Here is an 18,398-nt window from a genome sequence, read left to right as displayed (position 1 = left end):
ACATGACAAAATGAAGGTAACCTAAGCCATATTTTATACTGTACTTCTATTTAAGTAGGGGAAATACAAACTAGAAAGAACCAGAAGATAGAGGGCACACTTAAAAAATTTAAAATAGAAAAATACTAAACAGCACCTTAACAGTCACTGAACAAAGAGTAAAAATAAAGAAATTTAAAAAATTAGATTACCTTTTATAATATTATTAGTATAAGAAAATTATTCTTATTTATTAATTTATTAACTAATATTCTTAAAATAAGACCAAAATAAAAAGAGCATGGGGCTAACAGGGAAAAAAAGAAGAAGCAAAGGGCAAGAATAGTATTCTCCGTTCTCACAGTCCCAAGTCCCAGCTAGGCATAAAGTAAACAGAGACTAAAATAAGATGGAGAATACTAAAAAATTTATTACTTTCTCTTCTATTTTATTTTCATATATTTTTGTCTACTTTTCTCTTTATTTATTACCATATCTATTTTTGTTTCTGTTCTTCTGATCCTTTTAGCTATAGTACACCTAAAAATAAAAGATACCAGTATCATTAATTAAAAATAATGGAAAGGTTAATTAACTGGATTGAACTTTTTGTACTTTTAATAGAGGAAAATGTTAGTCATACATTCCATTTTGAGCGGAAGAAAGAGAGACAGAAAAAAAAAATAGAGAGAAATATTAAATATATAATATTTGGTTTAATGAGAAAATTAGAGAGAGACACAAAATGAAATAAAAGTGAGATGTAAAATAATGGTATATATGAGGAGAAAAAAAGTTATATATTTAGGTGTAAGTTTTTTTTACATAATTAATCAATCATAATCTATCATATATAATAAATTGATTAATTTTTAAAATAATTATTTTAAAATAATTCAAATGATAATATATGATTCAAGAAGATAACTGTATAAATATTAAACTCATATATAAATAATTGAGTATCATTATTCATTACTCATGTTAAAAGATGCACTTTTTAACATAAATATACACTAAATTTTTGCAGTGATTTAAATTTATTTAAACCTGCCTTAATCACATTTAAGAATTCACAAAAAAATTTGTTAAACTCTAAATTATGCACAGTAAATGGGGTATTTTTTGAATTTTTTATATAAATTAGTATAGCTAAAACAGAAAACAAAAATAAATAAAAAATCTCTATGAACTAAAATAAACTTATATAAAAATGAAAAGTAATTTTTTGAAAAATCAATACAGGATAATTTTAAAAAAATGACTTATATATAGATTGATTTTAATTTGATTTATTTATGAAGGAAATTATCCCATGAAGTGGAGAATTGAAAGTAGAAAAATATTGGGATCCGTTGAAGGTGAAGTTCTCCTCTCCTCTGCCAGGCTGTGTATTGTTACGGCAGTGGTGAAGCCATTAAAGGGCGACGGGCCCCTTGGCCAACTTTCAACTCGCTTATCACTCTCACCTTACTAGCCATTAATATATTATAAAATAAAACAAAATCTGATATTCTTATATCCATATATTATGTATGCATGTTGAATATGGCATGATGATGGGGTTTGTGGGGGTCACTTACAAATAAGACCCACGTTTCTCTTTCATATCTTTAGCCTCTTCCCTTCCCTTACTAAAACCCTTCTCCCTTAGACCTCCTTCATCACTCACTCACTCTCACACGCTCAGAACGCCACTACGCAACTATAGTCTATATAAATATATACCACACGCATTACATTCTAGCACCGAGTAGTAAGTAGAATCCAAACATTAAGTACTGTTCCTTAACAAAAAAAACAGAATGGCTGAGCTACCTAGCTCAGAAGCATCGTCATCATCCGCTTCCAGTCGGAAGCACTCGTCTTCGGAGGCCCATTTACCCGCCCCGGATCAGAAAAGGCCCAAGCAGGCCCGAGATAGCAGCAGCAAGCACCCCGTCTTCAGAGGGGTCCGAATGCGGGCCTGGGGAAAGTGGGTATCCGAAATACGCGAGCCCAGAAAGAAGAACCGGATCTGGCTCGGAACCTTTGCCACCGCCGAGATGGCCGCACGTGCGCACGACGTGGCGGCGCTCGCCATCAAAGGCAACTCCGCCATTCTCAACTTCCCAGAACTCGCGGCCTCCCTTCCCCGACCCGACTCCAACTCGCCAAGAGACGTTCAGGCCGCCGCCGCCAAAGCCGCCGCCATGGAGGTTAACGATGTTCCGACGACGCCTTCGTCTTCGTCGTCGTCGGCGTCTCTGTCGCTATCGCAATCGTCATCTTGGTCTTCATTGGCGGTTTCTTCTTCCTCCGGCGATGGCCCGTCGACGCCGGAGGAGCTGGGGGAGATAGTGGAGCTGCCGAGTCTGGGGACGAGTTTCGAAATACCCGACCCGAGTGGGGAGTTGGTGTATTTGGACCCGTGGCCGTATTCTCAGGCGTGGAGTCACGGCATTTATGATGAGAGTGAGGGGTATTTTATTGGGGACTCTGAGACTGAGAGCATGATACTTTGTGGCTTCGAGGGTTCATTGTGGCAGCATTAATGCTTGTGCTTTCCTTTTTTTTCTTTTTTTGTCTTATTGACTTTCCAATGTGTGAGAGCCCTTTCCCAATTTTTCACTTCAAGGGCTGCTAAATACATTACTACTACTACTACTACTACTACTTTTGTTTCCCCACCTTAGGTTTCTCAATGTCATCCTCCTTCTCCTTCCGCGTGTTGCACAACACGACAGGTATGCCTGCCATCCTCCTCAATATTCAATGTCTTGTTTCATGTAATCAATGTAATGCAAATGATTTATGCTCAATTCACATATACGTGTAGAAATCCTACGTCTATCATATTTATTATTATTAACTATTCTACTTTTTATTCACTGGACTAAATAAAACTTTAACTTGATTCTCTATTTACGGCTTTCATTTTTCTTCTCCTTCTCCTTCTATTTTTTAATCAATCCCCTACTTACCTTAAGAACTTGACCGGTGAAAATGAAAATGCCATGGCTTACACATGGGACTTCAAGTTTTAACAAGGGCTTCGCCAATTTTTTTTTTATGAAAGGTAGTACAAAATTCCGGTTATTTATCATATGATTAAATAAAAAAGATAAATGCATCCTAAAATTATTGACTTACACTGCTACACATTTGTAAAGCTGAAGTTTAGAGCATATTTAGTGGTACTTGTTTAAAGATAAGTAACTATCACTTGTACGTGGAGTTATAAGACAGTAGTAGTAGTTGTTGTTAATAAGAAGAAGGAAAAAAAAAAGAGAGACAGAATTATATTAAAAAAGAAAAGGTATATATATATATATATTAAAAATTATACATTTTTTATTAGTTACGGTTGAATGTACTCCTAAAATAAAATTGATCATAGTAAGTACACAGCTAGCAATAACTTGTTGACGCGTGACGTGGATGTTCTTAGTTTCTCTTTCGTTAGTTATATCTATATTGCATTTTGGGAAACCGGAAACTAGTACCAGCTCTGCTAGTTTTGAAAATTGCGGCGAAGTCCAAAATAATAATTACATTTTAACTGGAGGCAAACATTACACTTAACGGTTATAAAAATTGCATTGCACATATTATCGATATGAATTTAAAAACAAAAGAATGAAGATGAGATGGCAACTTGATTTATAATACAGTATGTTTGATTTCGTGTCCGTGTAGCCAAAATTCGCGTATTTGAAGTGTAAATATAAAATTAAAAAAGAGCTTATGCGTTACAGTGAAAAATGACTCTGAAAAATAAGCATTTCTATAAATACTAGAAGGAAAAATGAAAAAAAAAATTCATAAACTAAAATTAACTTATACGTAAGTTATTTTGTAAAAGTATTTTTATATTAGTTTCTTCAAAAATTTGTTTTTCTTTTTTTTTTTAAGTGTTTCTAGAAAAAAGTTATCATGCTCCAAGTGTTTTATCTACTGTATTTTTTTTAAAAGAAATTTAATATGATTTTTAACACCTTAAAAGATACTAAAAAAATTTATTAGCATCAGCGTGTTTGCATGGCGTCAAAGAAAGATGGACATGTGTTAAAGTTGAAGCAACTAATACCAATACTATTTTTTGCGTTATTAACGAGTTTAACGTAAATTTGATATGAATCATGGATATTAAAGTTCAACTACGTGAGGATTAGACAGAGAATCATCGTTACAAACATATTATGCCAATAATATCTATTGAAATTCATTTTTAATTTGTATTCAATGATATTATGAGTGAATTTGATAAATAAAATTTTAGTTGTATGTCCAAAATCTTAATCCTACTTTGGAAGAATTTAATTAAAATTAATAATTTAATTTTGTTTGGTTGGCCGTGGTTACATGCTTTGTTTGTGGGGGTTCAGATGGCTCATGGCTCTTTCTGGTTACAGGTTGGATTCAACACTTGGTGCGCTGTTAAGACGTGTACTGTACGTGTGTGTGCAGTGTGCCTATATGACTTGAGAGTTTTTAGAATGTGGTCAAAGACCCAAAATCTTAAACATTTGAAATTGAAATAATAAAATGGTCAGAAAATATATGATAATTTAATTGACGTTGAAATTTTAAGTTGCTTATCACAAATGTAAAATTATTTAACTATAGACCTCATATAGGTCTATTTGGGTAGTTTAAATTTCCATGGTCAATGTAGGAGATATGTTTAGTGTCCTACTGTCCTACTGTTTTAAATATGAGTAAAATTAATTTATTTTTTAAAATATAATTGGATTATGTCTAAATTAATTTTAATTACAAGTTATATATGTGTGTAGAACAGTAGTAGAAGTATAACTAGTATAATATAAAACTAATCTATGAAATACTATAACAAAACGAGTCCTTAATATTTGCAGTGAATGGCACAGAAATTTGGGATCCCAAAATAAAATACACAATTTAGATCAGGCTCGAAAACAATAGTTGCAGCCTACACTAGTTACCACCGCAGAAGTGCTTTGGTTGAAAAAACAAGGAGTTTGAATTAATAAATATAACAAGCATGAAAAAGGAGAAAGTATGATCATATATCATAATATCATTAACAGAGCAGAGCTTGGAGGATCCTATTCCTAACCAATAACCAATATAAGAAACTCCTCTTTGTTTTCTGGAAGCTGGACCTTACGACTATGTAATCTCGCAATGTGGAGGGAAGGGTACCCTAGTAAGTGTTTTGGCTGAACAAACAAACTAGCCCTAAAAGAAAAGGGCAGAGCAGGAAAATTCTTATGTTCACACTCGCCAAATTTATATTTAATATAGCCCCACCTCACAGTACTGTTCGATTCGATCTATTCTCATCTACCATTCATCATATTAATAGTCTTGTGGTCCATTTGGTAGGCAATATTTGTGACAAAACAATGAAGATTTCGAATACGAATGGTGCGATTGATCATTTATATAACTAGATGACACTTGCGCTATCACAAATCCACCGTTCCCTTCTTCAAAAAAAAAAATGGAACCGCAATTTGTGTTGTTAATAGTTAGAAATGCAGTTATTCGGTTTGGACCCCGTAAATTTCCTAGTATTTGCATAACTTATTAAGCACTCCTAGTCCTAGTATCTGCAAGTGCAGCTCCGCAAACTGTGTTCTGTAGCGAATATGATTTTTTTTACGTTTTAAAATTATTTGAACAACTATACTTTTAATTATTTTTACCTTTATATTCAAATAATAATGATAGATATGTGCGTGAATGTGTATTTTTATTATTTAACAAAAAAAGTTGTATATATGCATATGACGGAAAAAAATGATTAAATTCAAAGTTAGTCTCTACATCCACTACGTTATTTGTCTTAAATCTAACATGAAAAAAATTATACATTTTGATCATTACGTAGGAATAAAAAAAAAATTTACAAATTAGTTTCTTCTGTTAATTGAACTTATGATAACATTAAATTTTGCTAAGTTCCTCGTCTAGAACTAGAGCATAATGTTAGTTAATTTAGCAAATTTTAATTCCGTTATTTTAACTTGGATGAATGACAAAATCTGATTCGTAAACAATTTTTCATACAAGAAATAAAAATATAATTTTTTCATGTAAAGATCAAAAGAAAGAAAGAATATTAAATATAAAGATCTATTGTAATTTAAAACATAATATAAACGCAACATTATTGTTTCTCGTCGTTGCATTGCCAAGTCACCTATAACTCAACATTATTGGGAAGAAACCCAATGGTAGGTGGACATCAGTCACACACCATTACAAAGAGTGACTTTTGTTCCAATAATTGAGCAAAATCTTTCACTTGTTTCTTAACCTTTCATTTCGCAATTGCTTTCCACATGAATTCATTTTGATTTTAAATTGTCTAGGATATTACAAGTTAGATGTGTCATGCAAAAATGTTGACGACGCGATTTATATATTTTAAATTAATGAAAATAGTTTTTTTTTTTATAAGCTTAAATTAATGTAAATATTAAGTAAAAAATATTTTAATAAGAAGAATATACCTAAAAATTCGTTGTATCCATACAATTTACAGTACTGTGAATTCACTCCTTTCAGTGTCCATCGGTTATAATGGAAGTCAAAACTTCGTGACCCCATCACATAGCTGATAGCTGTAAGATGTGAAGCAAAGGACCCATATTGCTTCGCTTACCTTTTTTTGTCTTTTAGTACAGATTTGGTTGTATTATTGTTATGTGGTTGGAATTGGCAAGATCTTAGAAACTAGTAACCAGATTCATTTTTATTATATAAATAAATCTTTTCTTTCTTCATCATCTATAATCTTTGCTGCTTTATGCGTGTGTCTAAAATCACAATTAGCCATCCCCTCAAATTACAATAGCATGAATTGAATAGGATACAGGCCATACATGTGAATCCAAATTACAATAAAGTATTTAAGTATTTTTGAAGAAAAAAGAAGCTGGATTCTTTGATAACACATAGTGATTTACAGGATGGGGGGCACTTTTTGTGCTACGAGCAATTTATTAACATGTTATGCTATAGATCAAACAATAACTGCATTGTTAATGCAAATTGACCTTAGTAGATTTTTATAAATATTTATCTTATCGAGTTTAGTGTAATTCCTTATGGAGTCACACGTGCTCTTTGATTCGAAAGTTGACTTGTGATTATTAATTGATAAAGGAAACATTTGGGAACTACAAGATACTCAGGACTGGTGTGCTCGCTAACACGTTAAGCATAAGCTGTATAAACATTAATTATCAATTCACTCTTCAGCGCATAGATGTAAAGTTCTCGTTAAAGCGTTTTCACATTTGTCTGCTGATAATGAATTCTTTTAATGTTATCACCCTGAAATTTAGTGATTGTACATTGAGTCATTCTTAAACTGGTGAGGGGGTTAAGACTTACTAGTAAGAGAAAGACCTATGTTTTCTTTCTTCCGAAGAAGAGACCAATTAATTAATGCGATTTGGTGGAGGATTATTAGTTAGGATTCCATGATGCTCACATGCTTCTGCATACCCTCCGTAGCAGGCGCCTCAAAATACAAAGTGTCTATATATGTCAGCGATTTGCTTCAATTAGCAACAAAATGCAACAGAGAACAGACTGGCTGAAGATACTAATTACTAAGATCTTAGATGGCCTTACAATTTGCAAATTAGAAGTTGGTTAATTAATAATTAAATCTCAACAAATCAAGAATCTGCAGAGTGACCTAAACCGGAACATAAAATAACTACCAAAAATAGTTTCCCTCCAGATTACGATTGCCTATATTAAGTGTCTATTATTATGGGTCAACCTTGTATTGCCTATATTTAAGTCGCATTAGTTGGTCAAACTTTGGCACTAGCAGCAAGAAAGAAGCTTCTCAAGCACAAATGGTTTTAAATATTGGTCCACAATCACAATTGCAACTGCAACACGACCGTAATTGCGGCCATAACATCGTGATCATAATTGTGACCACATTAGTTGTATTTTTGTGTAATGTAAAAGTTTTTGAGTCACCCTAATTACAATTTAAAACCATGAGCACAATAATAGGACATGAAAAGAAAAGAAGAAGATATTATTCGTATTTGAAATAGTATATGTATTGCAATGATTCATGTGTATATGGGTGTGAGGGTAGTTGGGGTGATTTGATGGCAAAGAGAGAGTCCCTAGGGGCCTGAGCACCATGTCTCCAAAAAGTTTTTGTCTGTTACGAAAGCCTAACCAGTCTCATTCCATAAGGACAAGTGTTGCACTGCAATGGATGAATCAAGATTTGGGCCCTCTGATGGGGGATAAGACAATAAGCCTACAGTGATTACTCTTGGTGATAATGGAATTCGGTCTTCATTTTTTCTTCTAGCGTGTGTGTGAAGCAGTGAAGCCAGAGATGAGCGAGTCGTTATGATGATAATTGTCTGAATCTCAAGATTCTCTTGTCCTACTTTCTGCTTGAGTTAAAGTGGCCGAAAGTATAAGCAAACTAGTCATTGTCCTCTTATTGAAGTGTTACGTGCATGATAAAGTTTCGTACTAACACTTCGAAGTTTGATTTATTTGTCTAAATTAATGAAGCATTGTATTAGAGTACTATTAGGTGAATAGACAGTGCTGATCTCAAATTAATTCATGAAAGACGGTGGTTAGTTAGATTCACATTCCGCAACACCCTATATTTTTTCAGCAGATATTTTGGTTCTAGCTATTTAAAGAAGCTTCAGTATGTTTGTTTCGTTCTGGTCCATAATTGAGATGGTTGGATGGAAGACTTTGAAATAAAACAGACTTTTGAAATTTTTTAAATCTGAGAATTAAAATAAAATAAAATAATCACAATATTTTATTGTTTTTATCATAAAAAATCGTAATTTTACAAATTGTAACTTAAAAAGTTAACCTTCCCTCCCTTCCTAAACTCAAATGCTCAACCATAAAAACTAACGTGCATTGTTTGATTCAAAGAAAGATAAAGAAGAGAGATTTTGATTTAAGAAAGTAGAGATGAGATTAGGAGTTCTAACAAGGAGTGAGGAAAAAATAAAAATACATTGTACGGTTTGTAAAGAAAAGGAAAAATAAAATAACTAATTGTTCTACTTTTCACTGTCTACTTAAAACTTTTAAGTAGACAACTAAATTCATTAATTAAGCTCAAATGTTCAAATTAAGGGTGATATAATACAATTATGAAATTTTAAGATAATGTTTAATGTAATAAAGTAATATGAAATAGAATTAAATAATATGTCCCATTCATGCAAATACTATTATCAAATATTTGGAAAAATAATTTTACTATTTATAATAATTTTGTCCGATTTAAGTAGAACAGACTCATATAAAATATGTGCATGTAGAAATGATTAATTTTCAAAAATTGGTGAACAAGTGGTGTTCACAATTAAGGGTTGGCAGCATCTTAGTCAAGTTTTGAGTATAAATAGTTACCAGGAAATTAATAAAAGCATCCAATAATTGGTTATCGCAAATTAAGTAATTAGTCAATGGTTTACCAGGAAAGAAAGCGTTTAATGATTTAATCAAAGATGGTGCTTATGGACCCAAAAGCAAAACAACAAATGATGGTGCGTATGATTTTATACACACAGGCTGTTGGTGCAAACGAGTTTAGAACTGCACCAAAAAGTATGCATGTATGCAAGAGTTGTCTCAGCGGTTACTTAGTGAATTGTAATGATTGCATCAATTTTCTTTGTCATCTTATTCTGAGCACTTTATGAAAGACACCAGACACAGGGCATAGAGTGCTAAAGATTTTAAATAGTGATTAATTACATTAATGAAGACCTACAAAACCTTATATTTACAGCAATACGGATAAATGTAACTGAAGCAATAGTAATTACAGGTACGGTACGGTTGAGAAGATCTCCAAAAGAAATTACAGTCACAATTGTGGTTGCAGACCACAATTTGAATGAAAAGACTGTTGCGAGCACAATGACACCATATTTACAAATTTCCTTTTATATTCTAGCTATTCTTGATATGAAGGATTTGCCTAATAAATTATGGAGGTTCGAACCATCCTTTTGCCTTTATTCATTTAAAGATATTGAAGGGCCAACTAACATATAAATCGAGACAAGTTTTAGAAAAGAATTCTAAATTGTGCAGAATGAGGTACATTGTTTCTTACTTAACTTATGGTTATTCATATGCCCAATTCGATATACCAAAGACTACACACAAAACAGAATGTACGTCTTAGGCAGCAGTAAGGCTGTTAAAGACAACTGCCTTAATCTCACAATTCTTACAGGATTATCACTAATTACCGTTTCATTTTATTATAATAGATAAAATGCAATAGAGCTATGCAAGTCAGATATCTCACATGTGTTAAATATTTGAAAGTAAAACTTCTTTGTCCATTATCATCTTATCGAACACAACTATGTTCATTGAAAGATACATGTACATTAGACAAAAAAAATGTATACATCACATACATCATGCTTTTCAAATTGAAGTTTTGATTCAAGTGAAGTCGTAAAGGATACAATATGCAAGAATTCATAAATAATGCAATCTAAGGATTTATTAGACATAAATACTTCAAACTTTGTGGTATATTGACAGACATCTCCCAATGTTTTAACAACAATTACTTAAATTTTATCCTAAATCGACGATGTTATAATATTTATTCAATGAATACAGTATATTATTTATTGGAAATCTGATAAAATTACTTAATTATAAGATTTTAATAAATATTTTACAGCAAAAAATTAGAAAAATAATGAATATTAGTAATTTCTATTACACTAAAATAATTTTATACTTTTCGGTTAGTTTAACATCTAGTTTTATCAATCATTTATAATTTAATACCTTAACTTTTCAACTTTTAGTCGTTGAAGTGTTCCGTTAAAAGTTAGTTTATTAATTTATAAGTATTTGATAAAATTAATGATTAAAGTAGTTGAAAAGAATAAAATTATAAAAAAAAATAACAAAATTCAAATTTATTTAAAAAAGATAACAAAAAAAATGAATAAATATATCAAGAATAAAAATGAAAAGACATATAAAAAAGTTAAAAATTGAAAACTAATATTTTAAAAAATATTGAAAGTTACTAAAAAAATTATTAAAAAGGTTATTCATTGAACAATCAAATGAATTTTTCATTAGTAAAAAAGAATTAAAAATGAGTTAAAATATTTTGTTGAACATATTAAGTCTAAGTATTTTTTATGACTTAAATAATTTTTAATACCTATAAAATAATAATGTGTTTTGATTTTAATATTTTAGTATTTCACATATTTTTATGTTTGATTTTACTATCATTATTAATAAATTTCTGTTTATCAATGATGTGATTAACAAAATGTCATATCTAAAAATTGTTAATTTAACATTCATGTCATTGTGTCATTTTTAAGACTAATATCATTTTTAAAAATAAAAAAAATATTAGATATCAAAATCAAACAAAAATAGTATTTTTTTTCAAAAATAATTATTTATCAAATACTAAAATCAAATAGAAATAAAGGTTAAATAACAAAATCAAAACATCTTTATTTTATAAATACAAAAAGTTATTTAAATAAAAAAAATTATCACATCACGCACATTTTTTTCACTAGTTCTTTTTTTTTTTGGCGTGATACTCCTCACTTCAAAGAAGAAAAAAAATAATTACTTATCATTATTACATGATGATATGCAGCTCAACTAATCTCACTTAATATCTTTCCTATTTTATATTCGTTGATTTCAATTTATGCAAATTTGACATCAACTCATCCTCTTGTTCCAGAATTGGATGCTTGTACTACTCAATTACAAGATTTCGTTAGAGCGCATGGACACCGCCGCTAAGGCTGCCGTCAGAATCTTTCAAGCTACTCAATAGTAAACCGATATGTTAAAAGTACACGCGCAATTTTTAAAATAAATTTACGCAAAATAAAAATAAAAACATTGAAAAGTATATTGTACATTATTAACATCGCTTTTTGTCTGCTATTAAACTGGGCCATAGAGTAAAGCAGTTTATTCCCCATTAATGGGGCTAAAAGATAATAAAAGTTGTAAAAAAAAAAATGTGGTTCTAAATGGATATTTTATATTTACTTTTTCTTTCGCTTTATGCATCATTGGGCCATGTTCTATTGTTCTTGACGTTTTTTTAGAATTGTGGAATGCAACGACTGGATGTACTTTACGTCCTCAGCTTTTGATTCGCACTCGTTTTTCCCAGATGCCTTCTTTTGAAATATTGTTCAAATTTCCAGAAAAGAAATATACAAGTATTGTTTTTTTCTTTTCAAAGGAGTATTATTTTATTGTGTATTATTTTTGCGATACGGTAAATATAGATCATTAGTTCCATGGCTCGTGCGATATACGAAAACTTTTCAAGAATGGGCTATCTATCTGTCTTCTTTATATATTCTAAATCTTTTCAAGAATTAATAAATATTGAAGTACATCATAAACTCATATCGAATTTGTATAGAAATATAACGTGTTAATGAATTGAATAGAAAATAAAAATAAATAGAGTGTCACTAGCATTCTTTAAATTGATAATTCAACTGTATCAATTTCGTGAAATTGTTTTTAGTAAACATTAAATTTAAGCCATGTAATAACATACATTGACTCATTTATTTTAACTTATTTGTTAATAAAACACTTTTTTAATAAAATCAATAGTTTTCTGCCTTTTATATAATAAAATAAGAAATTTTATGTTTTTTTAATAAAATAAAAATTTCTTTATCTTTCTTTAAAAAAATATTTTTTATCCGTTTTTATAAACATCATTTTAAAAAACACTTTTTTAAATTTAAAAAATAATTAATGTTACATTAAAAAAGTTAAAATAATCATTTGATTCTAATGTTTAAATATTAAATTACTTTTATTAATGATTATCATAAAGGTAGTAATTAATAAATTTATTAATAAAAAATTATAATTTCTAATATAATTTTTTCATTAATTTTCATTTTATTCCTTAACAATCAATTACTAGAGAAACTAATATTAGATCGATAATCACTTAATATAATCATTTAATGCCAAGGCTAATCTTGGAATATCCTAACTACCCACTTCAATTAAAGCTGAAGGAAGTGTTACTCTTCCACATAAATGACCTCAATCTCCACTTAGCTGCAACTTTCTAAGGCTTGGGTTCTTCCTCGCAATTGCTCATCTCAACAGCGAATATAATCATAGAGCCAAAATTAAAATTGAAGACTGATGATCTCTTTCTCTAAAGCTAGTTTGTCGCTTAAAAGCATTATCGTACTTTAATTCTTTTTCTCACAATTGCCATGTCCTAGATTCTTATTCTTAGATCAATGACTTGTGTTTGTCCTTGTAATATTAGTTTGCAACTGCACCCCCTTGTGACCATGGGGGGTGAATATATGGTCATGACTCCGACCAGAGTTGGATCCATGCATGATCTCTTTTAACACAATGCAATATGCAAGTATAGGGACTCCACCGAAAACTTTAGTGCAATTAAACAAGTATATTATAATGAGGACAAAAAAGTTTACTTGGAATTAATTTTTTTAAGACTAGCTAGTAATAAACCTTGGTCAGACAAAAAAAAAGAAGATAAGTTAGATTGATCATGTGGACAACACCTTTTTTTTTTTTTTAATGGTGCCCCAGAAGACAAGACAGGAGTGTAGTTTCCATTTTTCATTAAAGAATTTTAATATGAATAGTGATATATAAATCACTTTTCATTTTATACATCCCATCAACATCTCTCATTTTTTTCTTTCTTTTTTCGTGTCATATTATAAATTTTATTATATCTAATTATTTTTCCTCTTTTTTCACTCTCTTAGCATATTAATCAAACATTTTCTATATATTTGTACTTATAAATATGGGAATTACGATACTTAAAATCAAATCAATTATTGAATTGGTAAAGATCGATATTGGTTTAAAATTTAATTATTTAATTCTATTTAATAATTAAATAATACTATTATTTTAATTTTTATATACTATATTACGTAATATTAACTAAAAAAACAACAAAATATTCATAGCGTCATAATATTAAAAACTAAAATTCACTTATAAATATTTTCTTGCTAAAAATTCACTTATATATAGATTTTATAAGTTATAATTATATTATATAATATGGAAAAATTAGACGAGTAAGTAAGAAGGGAGAACTACCTGTAATAATAAATTAAAATTAAATATGAGATCAAATCAAATATATTATAACATTTAAGTTTAATAATACAATAATATTATAAACTTAAATAATTAATACAACTAGTTACTACCACTTCTAACAGACTTGTCTAGCATTAATCCTAATATTATGATAAATTATTTTAAAAACCAAAACATGTAAAATAATTTTATTTATAATTATCAATAATACAGCTAGTCAAAAACTCAAAAGTAATTTAGATACTACGGTCTAGAGTTTGGATCTTGTCCAGGCATTTAGAATCAATTGTTGGTTGATCATGACTACTATTCTACTTTGTTCCTTTGAGATTAGTTTTCTTTTTCTTTTATTTCCGGAAAAGATGCATGGGCGCATCTTTTAGAGAAGAAATTAAGAGAAAGATAAGTGGTTAGTATGATTATAATTAGTGATGCAATGTATCAGAAGAGGAAAATAAAGAAAATGTGAAGCATCAATTAAATGTTTAGAGATTCGAACGAGGGAAAAAGAAAAGGGAAATAGATTGAAAGTTTTAAATTTTAATTTAAAACTCATATTTTATTTATTTTTATTTTCTCTTAATCAAAGGATAACAAAATTACCATATTTTTTGAAAAACAAAACATGAATGAAGAACAGCATGTGGCAGGAGGTGAGAAAAGGAGTCAAAGTGAGGTGAAGGGGTGGCGGTGGTTGACTGGTTGGTCAAGAACTGTGAGTCACAGTCTGTCACCAATGAATAGTGGCTGTCGGCACTGTTTCCGTCACAGCATGTGTTCTTTCTCGCTTCTTCAATCTTCATGCACACACACCCTCCTCTCTCTCTATCTGTCTGCTACTATACACACCTGTGGTCCCACTTCCACCTTTCTTTTTTATTTTTTTGCTTTTGTTTTGGGTTTCGTATTTTCGGGCACCTTTCGTACCAAAAACAAACGTCACTTTTCTAAGGCCCAAGAAAAATGTCACTTTCATTTTTTTTTTTTATCATCATATGGTCCCCCCCCCCCCCCCATTACTCGTTCAATTTGTGCGGCTGTGCTGCGGAATGTACATGTCGACGAGAGAGAAACTGGACCTATTGGGTCCCTTCCAATTCTTCTTAATGGGCTTCAAATGAAATTGAAATTCCAGTCTTCTTCTTTGTTATTGCCATTTCATTTTGTCCATTATATCTAACCATTTCTTATAACAATGACCTCAATCATATACTTATATGAATACATTAGTTCATACCTAGACAGCTAGATCCTACAGAAAAATAAAATTAAAAAACTAAAAACTACACACTACTTTGTCACCAAGGTTTTATATTATAGCTATAATTTCATTGTGATCCTTGATGTTATACGGAAAATTACACATAAATATATATGACTGATGCAATCATAATTGTGATTGCGATACTGTTATTGTAACTCCAAAAATCTTAATGTTTTGGCTGCAATTGTAATCATAAACTGTTTTTAAAACCTATTTAATAATGTCTTTAAATTAAATCTCATGTCACCCATTTTTAACTACTTTGAATAAGAAAGATCAAAGAATTATATACATAGGAATGGAGGCAAGGGGTGTTGGCGGTGGAATACTGTGGAGGGGCCTTGCTTGCATAATAGTCAAAACACGCTTTTAGGCAATATGATTTTATGAAATCCCGTGTGTGCCCTAAAGTCCAGAGCACATATGGTATGCAAATTGATTGAAACGACGAGCTAGGGAGAGTGGGGTAGCATAATAATTATACGATTATTTATTTGTATGGTTCATGAATTGCAAGAGCTACTGCCACTAAAGCAATGGTGGTGCCTAAAAATAATTGCATGATAACAAAATATGAGAATGTTAACTTGGACAAAATCTATCCTCTCAAGATATCAATATCCTTGCCTGCCGACGCAGAAAAAATGGCGATACCGTGCATGGGAATTCAAAATTTAGGTCTTCACCAATGTACAATAATATACTTGGAATTTTCACCAACATTATACCTTAGTTTGTACCTTGTATATATATAGTTTTCACGAAATTGGTTTCAAATACGTACATAGAATAGTTGCAGTGGGATCTAGATGTTTTTTTTTTCTTCTCAAAAATATAAAATGTTTGCTATGTTTTTGGAGAAGTAACTTACCATACCCCTATTAAAATTTTCTCTGTTTCAAGGTTAATTTATAAATTTTTTTGAAAACGTGATGATTTGATGTTGGATAGGAGTTTAGAATAAAAACGTTAAATAAAAAACAAAACTAATTATTTTTAGGTGGACCGAATCTAGAAAGATAGAAAATGTCATTTACCTATTTGGTTATAAAGGGAATTAAGGGAGGAGGAGAAAAGTGTAGTGAAATCTACTGAAAACTTTTCTCTCCGTTGCAGGGACGAAAATTGGATAAAGAAGACCATAAAGTCTAATTCATGTTCGTTATAGTTTAACTTTTAACTGTATAGATGGAAAACTTATTGAGTCCAATTATTAATCAGGAAATATTTTTGTGCATAAACATTTAAAATTTAGCATTGAGTTTGTTCTAAATGTTTTATTAATAAGTTATTGGTTGCAGTAAAAAAATATTAGTTTGATTTGTATAATTTTTTTTTTTGAAAATTAGTTTTTATCATTACTTACTAATGATAACATTGACATGTCATGTTATTTGTTATCCTACATTAGTAGTTAACATGACATACATAGATATGCGTCATCACTCATCTTGATAAAGATTTTTTTTTAATATAAAAAAAATAAAACTTGAAAGACCGATACTAACTTTGATCATATTTAGATTTTTTATTTCAAACTTTAATGTTAAATTCTAAATGCAAACTATACAAATTGCTTATTGGTGACAGGCAAGTGAGGTAACATTGTTAGTGCATGAAAGTAATGAATGGTCTATAAAATAAAGGTAATAACGATAACATCAACAACAATGATAAAAGATGATGATAAATGTGATAAAAATGTTAGATAATGATGATAATGATAATAATAATAAATTAATAATAATGATCATGACAAGAGATGATAATAATAATAATGAGTTAAAAGTAATAATAGTTGTTATAATAATAATTTTTTATTTATTAAGGGAGTGATAATAATAATTTTTTGACAATGATGATAATGACATGTAATAATAATAATAGATTATAAAGACATTAGAATAAGAATAAATTATTAGGTGGTCTAGGATTATGATTAATATTATTATCTTGAATTATTTAATAATTTTTTCATATCGAGAAGACAAGGGGAACAAAGAGGGTGATTGGTGATTGGTGATTGGTGATTGGAACGTGAATGATGGCAGTTGATGTATCTTCCTATTCCTAGTTCCTTTGTTGTTGCTTTTCATCTTTTGGTCACACATATAACATGAACGAAGTCATACTGCATATAATAAGAGTAGCTGCATATTTAAACTCGTGACCTTCATGAATTGACTTGCGTAAACTTTTTTTTTCTTTTTTTTGGCCAATTGACTTAGGTAAACTTACAATTAAATTAACTACACTTTTCCTAGCTAGTTTAAATTCACGCGAATTGCAAATTATGCAACTAACTTGTGCATCGGAATCCTTCTATCCACCTTTATTCATAACTAACTACTTTATTGCAAAAGCGAAATATATACTTTGATTTTGCTTTTGCTAATTCATCCGCAATTATTATATGAATAAAAGTGGCATTTGATATTTCTTCCAATTGTTGTTGAAGACTTATGCGAAATTGGTGAAGAGTTCAATCGAAAATGACATAATGGAAAATTCCAAACATCCAAACAAAACATTAATAATTTAAATTTTCAATCAAATTTTATGGAGAGGAAGAAGGAGAGAGAATGTCGATAGATTTGTATCAAAAGGCAATATCGTACTTCATCGTCGTGGAATGAGCAAAAAAATAACTTATACATGGGTATGTACTAAAACAAAGCATTATACATCATGCTCAGTGGTCACGCACCCCCATCCCTAGTATTTTCAGTAAAAGTATAAGTAAATTAATAACTTTAAATATATCATTTGATTATTTTGGCTTCCTCAAAATATTGCTTTATAGGCTGATTCTCCCACTCCTTATTTTCCTTTTCCATGTTGTCTAGTTAATTGTGGAGCCACAGGTGCCTCTTTGGTTCCACAATCGTCGCATCTTTATATTCTCTTTAGAGTATCTGCTTTTTGGTATCTTTTATGCTCTCTTCCTATACGGAATTTAATTTGGTTTGATTACAAAAGTTTCTGTAATTTA

The 18,398-nt window shown here is 30.1% G+C and overlaps 1 protein-coding gene across 1 annotated transcript; it reads left to right on the top strand.

Annotated features, from left to right (window-relative positions):
- Positions 1-1,235: 1,235 nt before the first annotated feature.
- LOC100778201 (ethylene-responsive transcription factor TINY) lies at positions 1,236-2,786 on the top strand. Its single transcript, XM_003530525.5, has one exon. It carries the CDS (start codon positions 1,785-1,787, stop codon positions 2,511-2,513), a length of 729 nt encoding a protein of 242 aa, XP_003530573.1. The 5' UTR covers positions 1,236-1,784; the 3' UTR covers positions 2,514-2,786.
- Positions 2,787-18,398: the final 15,612 nt, after the last annotated feature.

The sequence above is a fragment of the Glycine max genome, chromosome 8, assembly GCF_000004515.6.
Source record: "Glycine max cultivar Williams 82 chromosome 8, Glycine_max_v4.0, whole genome shotgun sequence".
Classification (NCBI taxonomy): domain Eukaryota; kingdom Viridiplantae; phylum Streptophyta; class Magnoliopsida; order Fabales; family Fabaceae; genus Glycine; species Glycine max.
This window is presented reverse-complemented; position numbering and strand designations above follow the sequence as displayed.

Excerpts from the sequence above, each read along its gene's own strand:
- LOC100778201 (XM_003530525.5), top strand. The coding sequence starts at position 1,785 with ATGGCTGAGCTACCTAGCTCAGAAGCATCGTCATCATCCGCTTCCAGT.